This window comes from Dioscorea cayenensis, chromosome 17 (assembly GCF_009730915.1).
Source record: "Dioscorea cayenensis subsp. rotundata cultivar TDr96_F1 chromosome 17, TDr96_F1_v2_PseudoChromosome.rev07_lg8_w22 25.fasta, whole genome shotgun sequence".
NCBI classification, from domain to species: domain Eukaryota; kingdom Viridiplantae; phylum Streptophyta; class Magnoliopsida; order Dioscoreales; family Dioscoreaceae; genus Dioscorea; species Dioscorea cayenensis.
The window spans coordinates 8,092,498-8,101,087 of NC_052487.1; the positions used below are offsets into that span (position 1 = coordinate 8,092,498).

The following is an 8,590-nucleotide window of genomic DNA, read 5'->3' on the forward strand; positions in this document are numbered from 1 at the left end:
TGTAAAAGAATATTTTCTTTTGGGGTTTGTGGATAGAATACAATTTATTATAGTGGAATCAAATTTAAGATTTGAGGTAAAAATTTGGTGTAACGGGTTGAAGATGGCTTAAAGTTTGATCATTTTGATTTGACAAACTAGAGTAAGTTATTATTTTTTTAATTTATTTTTTTTATAAGGCTAAATAGGAAAACAACCGCAATAAAATTGATGTAAAGAAAGCCAGAAGGAGCCTTGTGGCCGAGGGAGAGAGAACAGAGATGGTGGCGCTTTGCGGGGGAGTTGGCGGCCTACAGGTTGTACAGGGCGGCGAGTTGGGTGGCGGCGCCATTGGTTCATATGCTCTTCTACTGCAGGAGGATGCAGGGCTTGGAGCATCCGACCAGATGGCCCGAGCGATTTGGTCGCCCTTCCTGCCCCCGACCTCCAGGTCAGCTCCTCTGGTTCCACGCCGTTTCCTTAGGTTTGCCATCTATCTATCTCTTCGCTTAGTCTATCAATCCCCCCCTCCCCTTGTTGTTTAATGGTGAATCAATCCACTCTCTGCACGCAAAAGCAGGCGAAGGATTGGCTGCTCTCCCTCTCATCACGCACTGCTTCCAGCACCACCCTGATTATCATGTCTTGCTGACAACCACCACCACCGCCTCTTTGTAAGATGACGTTTTTAAGTAACAACAGACCTTTCAGTTCTCTCAATCTCCTTTCTTTATACGATTACAAACTTCTCGTTTGTTCTGCTCATCACTTTTAATGACTCGTGTTTACGCTCTGACAATTGGTTCTGCTTTTTTGTAGCCAAGTTATCAAGGATCAGCTCCCTGAAGGAGTTATATATCAGGTATATGACGTCGGCCAGATTCTTATTCAAACGCTAGACGTATTTCTTCGTCTGTATCGATCTTACACGCACATTGCCTTTATATCTTGATCCTATCTGGGTTGTCAGAGCAATGTATTCTTATACACTATTTCTGCAAATTTTTGGCTTAACTTAATTGTTTCTTAAGCTTTGACATTCGTATGGTTTTTTTTTACCTCTTTTTTCTTGATTGGATGAAGTTCACGTTGGTTGCAGTTTTTCCCTCTTGATATTCCCTATGTGATTGATCGGTTTCTAGGATACTGGAGTCCATTCGCATTAGTTCTTATGGAAAGTGAACTCTGGCCCAACCTCATCATATCTGCGTCAGCAAAAGGAGTGAGTCATGCTATTACTATTTTGTTATTATTTATCTAAAACTTGCTATGAAAACAAAGGTTATTAAGATGGTCCTCTATAAGGATTCTTGATTTCATTTTATTTGATTTGTGTTGAACATGTGTGTGCATGCAGATTACCGTCATCACTGTCATCCCTTTTCACACTAATCACAGTAGCTTGTTTATTTGACATATCACTTATGTGTTTGAACAACAACATTTCGGCTCATCTTGAGTTATGAATCTATTCCCATTTTCAACTGGAACAGTTTGCAGGCACATTTTTTTTTTCCATGTGCAAACACTCCACATTATGCTTCCTGATATTTTAATATTCTTGATAAATAATCTACTTGTTATCTTGTCAAAATGTTCTCCACCATTACCTTTTGATGATTGGTGTTTTATGTTATACTGGATTAAAATTCTAATGTTGCATTTTCTTTTAAAGATCGCAGTGACCATGGTAAATGCCCGAATGTCAGTAAGATCCTTTAATAATTGGTTGAGGCCATTGGCGAGACCGTTAATTTCATTTATGCTGTCAAACTTAGCACTAATTGCCCCATTGGTACTTTCCTAAACTCTCTAGCTTTATTACTCAAGTTCACATCTCCTTATCACTTATCTCTTCTGGGTTTGCAGAGTACAGCAGAGGCTGTCAGATTTCAACTGCTACAAGCCTCACCATACATCATCAATTTTGCCGGCGACTTAAAATATGGCATGCTCTGACTTTCAACATGTGAAGTTCATTAACTTTTTGCTATGTTAGTACTCTGAAAAGATCATGTTTGTGAATATATATATACTCTTCTTACATTCGTATACAAGGCAATTTAGTCTTTTGCGGGAGGAATAATGTTTCCTCCCTTCTAAGGTTACATGGCAGAGGGATTTATCTCTAGGGGTTATTAAGGCATCGTAACTAATGCACCTCGTACTTGTGTGTCCCTTTGATGGTGCTTGTCGGTGTTGTCGCTTTTGTCATAAAAAAAAGGCTATTTAGGTGAGCTTTCATGATTTGAAATCATGTTTGATCAGAAAATTCAAAATAAATCTCTTGATATTGTAGGTTTCATTTTATGTGGTTTGTAGCTAATGAAATTTTTCATTAACAAGTGGAAGATGTGGATTTTTGAATTCAACTCTTATAAAATATATCCCAAGCCATTGTTTTTGGATCAGGCAAACTGGAGGCTTTTTAATAGAAAACCTTGTGAAATAACCAAAAAAAGCATCATGATTTTCATTAGCATCTTATATTCGTAGATTCCAAATGCGTCTTAAATGTGGGATCGGCTTAGAAAGTTTTGTTGAATAACTGCTAAATGTTTGGATTGTTATTTGTAGCTTTTACCCAGACATTAACATATTCTCATAAACTTTGTATCAACTTCTATGTTTCAGCTGTTGGGAATTTCAACATCCCTGCAAAAGCTATAATGGAAATAGAAGATCTGCAGAAACAATTTTGTGGTAGACCAGTCTGGATGGCTGCATCCATACACAAGTGTGAACAAGGAGGTGTTATGTGCTTTTGTAGTTTATGTTGCTCTATCTGTTCAAGGCTTGATTGACATGTTTGACTCCAAATTAGCACAAAGCTTTTAGGATTTAATTTAATTTTATTCCTCAAGGGAAACTCTTTTTCACTGTAGATGCTTTGACATCATAAAATTTGTTATGTTTCATTTTTTGCTTCAATATGGAAATAGGGATTTTTATGCCTAGATTGCTGTCACCTTTAGAAGGAATGCCCTAGGAAAACAGTATTCTTGGAAATTCAAGATAAGGTCATTAGTCCATATATACTCACAACACTGTAATTTTTCCTAATAATTGAAGCTATTTGTAGTTTCAATTACAGTCGTGCTTTGGGTCCATGAAGAACTAATGAGAGTGTACCCTGACTTGCTTACAATCATTGTGCCACGACATCCCCAGCATGGACAACAGATGATACAAGTATGCTTCCACTGCTATTTTTAAAACTTTTTTTTTTTAATCAATATTATAATTCTGCTTTTCCCAACAATGTTAGTCAGTTTCTGTTTCTATTTCTTGCTCACATACGGTATCCTTACTTATTTTGAATAGTAATTCTCAGAATTTGGGGTGACTACAGTATTTTGTCTCTAATTTTCATCTAACATGTAGATTATGTTCATGGGTTTTTATGAGTTTACGCTGATGACCATTTTCTATTGTTACTAGAAACTAGGCCATGGCATTTATTATGCCATAAACATTTTCTCAGAATATATATGTGAAATAAATCAAATGATTGTCAATTCCTCGGATTGCAAACCTTATGAAATGTTTCCTATACATCAATTGCTTTATGCTTTCAAACTTATTAGATATATAGTAAATTTCTAGAATAAGGATACTGTTTAATCTTTTGTTTAATGCATTATGTCTCTCAATTAGTTGTTTAATTTGAAGATGGGGCGTTTTCAGTAGGTTATCTTAGGTGCCATCAGTAAGCTTTTTGTGCGTGGAATTTTCATATGAACATCTTAACTTTTGCAGGAACTCAAAAGCCAAGGAATTAATGTTGCCTTGAGGTCTAAAAGTGAAACTATTTTTCCCAGCACAAGTTTCTATGTGGTTGATACGTTAGGTAGGTTTTTTCCCTACTTCAAAAATGCTTCATCCTGTTGGTGCCTTGATAATTGGTTTCTAAAGTGTGTAACTTTTAAGTCTTCTATGAGTTACTTGGTTCCTTATTGATGTTTTATCCTTTGTGCTTGCTTGACATGCTTTCCAATTTTTATGGAATCTTGGGAATTCGATTATTAGTTTTTTATATTCTAAGTGATAGTCATTTTAAGTAATAGTCTATTTATCTACTGTGAATGTGATACAGGTGAATTAAGGTCTATGTATAGAGCAACTCCAATTGCTGTGATTGGGGGTTCCTTTGCACCTAGTTTAGGTGGTCATAATATTTCTGAGGCTGCTGCAGCTGGTTGTGCTGTTTTGACAGGTTGGTGATTTTATCTACTTTACAAGCTTCAGAGAGCTTTTAGGCATCATCTATCTTGCAAGCATTGTCTAATGGCTGTTTATGTTTGATTAAATGCCAGGTCCTCATGTTGGACATTTCTCTCATATGGTGATGAAATTACTACAATCGGATTCTTTTTCTGTACTACAGGTGAGAAGGATGCCCATCTTTTCTCCATTATCCTCTTATTTGATAGAAAGATTGTGAGCAGGGATGCAAGTGGGGTGGGACGGGGCGGGGAATGGGATCCCCATCCTCATCCCTGCTTCCCACGGAGCGGGGATTTCTTGTCTCAAAATGCCCCATGGGGGGAGAAATTCACCCCCCTCACATCCTTGCGGGGTCGGGGAATCCCCGCGGCACCAAATGTTTTTTCCTGAATAAGAGAAATTGCGGAAATTGGGATTTCATAAGAGATGTTCTACTTACAAGTTGAGATTTTGATAAATTAATCAATTTAATCTTAATTTTAGTATAACATATTTATCTATAATAGAAAATAAAAAAAATTTTGTTTAAAATTTTTAGAACAATTTTTCATATAATTATCTCCAAACATTGCATTGGAGTAACACTAATTTTATTAAAAATCTAAAACATTATTAATAAATACCAAAAATAATTTTTTTAAAACCCAAATTTTGGTCATTATAATATTATAGTAATATTGATTTTTTTTAATAAAAAAAAATTAATGAGTTATTTTTAATATATATATAATATTTAATTTAAAAGTCAGGGAATCACCCTACATGCGGGGATTCCCCACGGTTATTCCCCGCGGGGAGTGGGGTGGGGAAATACATTCCCCGTCCCCGCCTTGTCCCGCTATTCGGGGAGAGGTTTCCCTCATTTCTGCTCGCGGGGGTTATTTCGGAGAATCCCTGCCCCATCGGGATGAGTTCCCACAGGGAATGAAGATTCTTCGTCCTCTTTACATCCCTTAATTGTGAAATCTAGGCTTTCAGTAGGTTTTATCTGCATTGGAAATGAATACTCTTAAATATAGTTTACTTGGCCTCATTAAGCAGTGAAGCTAAAAATGGATCCCGGACTTCTCTGTCTAAAATTATTAGCCTTTGTTGGCAAGCTAAAGATGGATATGTAAGTCAACATGCCAATATATTTGCAATCATCATTTTATGCATCACTATATATGATTTAAAAAAAAATGGTTAAATTTTTTTTTTTTCCTTAGTAGCCTGCACACACACGCTCAGACTTTCAAAATCCTAGAGAGCTCTCCATGTCTTGATGTGGCACTCATGATATATGCAGGTCGAAGGGAAGAGGGAGCTTACGGAAGCTGTGAGCCTGCTGCTTGGTGATGCCGAAACTCTGAAGGCGAGGCAGAATGCTGCGAGGAGAGCGTTTTCCTTGGTCTCAGAAGGAGTTATCCATGGTGTTTGGAATCTAATGGATGCCCATGTTTTAAAAAAGGGCTGTTGCTGATTTCTTGTCTTCAATGGTTCTTTTCTTTTTAATGCTTAGAGTGGCAGGGCCTACATTATAAGGGCAGTGTTACTTCTTTCGGAGGATTTACTTTCGAGTGTTGCTGATGGTGAAACTGAGGTGTATTGTTTATTTATTTTTCCTTTACCTTAAAAGAGCATGAAGCAATTTGGCCTTAGTTTTCCAGCCCAGTACAATGTGTTCTGATGGATGCCTTTTTGTTAACTAAAATATTAGATGCCCTTTTGCAGTTTGTTATATTTGACTTTTTTCCACCATCCTCATATGGAAACAAAAAATAAAATAAAATAAATAAATAACAAGTGATATAGAAGGGTACAATTTAGCATACAATGCTACAAAAGGATGCATGTAAAATTTGCTGCATAGAGCTTATGAAGTAGCAATTTTTGATCTATCACAAAAATTTTTATATTTAAGAAAATATTTTCTAATAAAACTTATTTCATAAAGATCTTAACAATGAAATGGTGTTCTTTAAAAATACTGTATATACAGTGTTTTCTTAATGGAATGGACACCTCATATAGGAAGGTAAAAATAAATCTTGAAATGTCAAACTGATAGGCTTAGACCATGATATTTTTCCTCTTTTTGGCTATGGTTAAGGAATCATTCTCTCACGTGAAGTCATGTACATAAATATATTGTTTACAAATAAAAAGCTTGAAAAATGAAAAAACAAGAAGATATTTAACAATCGCATATTTCAATTTATAGCATTACCTACTCACTCTTTAATAATTAAAATTACTAATATGCTACTTTCATGATTTTCAGAGGCAGCTGATAATCATCAGCAGACTCTTGCGGAGGCTACTCAGAAGATCAAGCGTTCAATCAATTTCATCAGCGCTAGGGTTTTCAACAATTCCGGCGAACCAAATTCTAATTCAGCACTGGAGTAGAGCTTTCTACTCACAGCTTTGTAGACCTATGTCCCCAGTTGGTGGCTTTCGTCTACAGAGCTGCTTAATCTTTTCGCTGTCTTTTCCATGTTTATGCTTTTAGTTGTTCTTGTGCCTCACCTCTGGTGAGAGCTTCTGTTTTTCTTAGTTTTTTAATACTGCGCTAGCTTGTACTGTTTTTTTCAATAAATTTGTGATTTATCCACTTTTATATATATATAAAAAAAAATCCAGATGCCCACAATATATCTAGAGATACATTTACTCTTTAACTTGTCTAATCCCTCAATGCTAGCTGCTTCACGAAAACAAAAGAAAAGAACCATAACTTCATAATATCAATCAGCTCATCCATCATGGCCCTTCATTACATTGTGAGTGGGTCCTTATGTAACAATGAACGGACAGGATTACAACTTATGAGTGGGTCCTTATGTAACAATGAAATCAATAGTTGAGAATACATCTCTTCTCTAACCATCCAACGACCCCTCCTCCCCACCAACTTTTCTCAGCCTTTTCACAGCAACTACAACCCCCATTCTTCACTTGAAAACATCTCATTACAACTGAACAAACTAAATTCATATGAGCCATTGAACAACAACCTTGTTTCTTCTTTTGATTGTGTGTCGCTCAAGAATAGCCATAGCTTTTAACTTTGAAGTTGGGAGATTGTTGCTACTTGTCCAGAAATCAGTGCAGTTTTTAGTTGTGATACATGGAAAATAGGATAAATTGTTGAAGGAGTTAAATCTAGCTTGTATGCACAAGAAACAATCTTATCTACAATTTTATAAGGCCCAAAGTAATTTGCTTGCAACTTTGGAAATTGTCTGGCTATTATTGACCTATGACTATATGGTTGCAATATTAAATAAACCATGTCTCCAATTTGAAAATTCCTATCAGTTTTGTGCTTATTTCCTTGAGTAATCATTCTTTGTTGAGCTTTGGAGATTGAATTCTTAAGCAATTGGATCACTACCTCTCTGTCCTGTAATGTCTTATCTACAACTTCTATTGATGAGTCTTTTGGAAAATAAGGCAAGTGTAATGGGTGTGGAATGCCATAGTCTGCCTGAAATAGAGTTATTTTGACAGTTGTATGGAATTTAGTATTATACCAAAACTCAGCAAGAGATATCCATAAACTCCAACATTTAGGTGAATTCCCAGCCGTATAATTCAGATAAGTTTCTAAGCACCTGTTCACCACTTTCGTTTTTCTATCTGTTTGTAGATGATAAGCTGATGAGTGTTTGAGATCCACAACCTGTAATTTGAAAATCTCCTGCCAAAACCTTGCTCAAAAAATTGGGTATCGATCACTTATGATTATAGTTGAAAATCCATGTAGTTTATAGATATTATCTAGGAATTGTTGTGCAACAATTGCTGCAGTATATGGGTTTGATAGTGGTCAGAAGTGAGCATAGTTTATTAATCTGTTCACCACCACCAATATTGTAGATTTTCCATTTGATTTTGGTAAACCTTCAATAAAATCCATTGTGATGTTAGAAAAAATTAATTGTGGAATCGGTAGAAAGTGTAGAAGCCTAGGAGAAGCCATCAATTCTGGATTGTACTTCTGACATATAGTACATTGTTACATATATTCTCTTACATGTTTCCACATGTGTTTCCAATATAATACTGTAGATAGTTTCATATAAGTTGCATTTATTCCTGAGAGACTCCCAATTGCATTATCATGGAAATATTTCAACAATTCCCTTCTTAGTTTATTGTCATTGACAACAACCAATTTTCCCTTTCTTGTGAGTTGTTGATTTATCCATGAATAGTTCCTTATAGACACTACAAGAATAAGGACTTATAGCGGCAGAAAAATCTGCCGCTATAAATTCCATTTTAGTCTCAATATTATTATAGCAGCAAATAGCCAATTAGCCACTAAAACCTCGGTCGCTATATGTTTTTTGCAACAAATGTACACATTTGCCACTATCTCATCTATTAAGGTTAT

The 8,590-nt window shown here is 35.8% G+C and overlaps 1 protein-coding gene across 1 annotated transcript; it reads left to right on the top strand.

Annotated features, from left to right (window-relative positions):
* The first annotated feature begins 228 nt into the window (after positions 1–228).
* LOC120281385 (probable 3-deoxy-D-manno-octulosonic acid transferase, mitochondrial) lies at positions 229–5,859 on the top strand. Its single transcript, XM_039288229.1, has 12 exons — positions 229–430; positions 560–653; positions 799–841; positions 1,079–1,201; positions 1,655–1,774; positions 1,849–1,927; positions 2,614–2,730; positions 3,074–3,171; positions 3,739–3,829; positions 4,076–4,195; positions 4,296–4,366; positions 5,495–5,859. The coding sequence occupies exons 1-12, from the start codon at positions 340–342 to the stop codon at positions 5,666–5,668; spliced, it is 1,221 nt and encodes a 406-aa protein (XP_039144163.1). The 5' UTR covers positions 229–339; the 3' UTR covers positions 5,669–5,859.
* Positions 5,860–8,590: the final 2,731 nt, after the last annotated feature.

Coding starts and splice junctions, on each gene's coding strand:
- LOC120281385 (XM_039288229.1), top strand. CDS start 340: ATGCTCTTCTACTGCAGGAGGATGCAGGGCTTGGAGCATCCGACCAGA. Junction 1,928..2,613: donor TGCCGGCGACTTAAAATATG/GCATGCTCTGAC, acceptor TCTATGTTTCAG/CTGTTGGGAATTTCAACATC. Junction 2,731..3,073: donor ACACAAGTGTGAACAAGGAG/GTGTTATGTGCT, acceptor TTTCAATTACAG/TCGTGCTTTGGGTCCATGAA.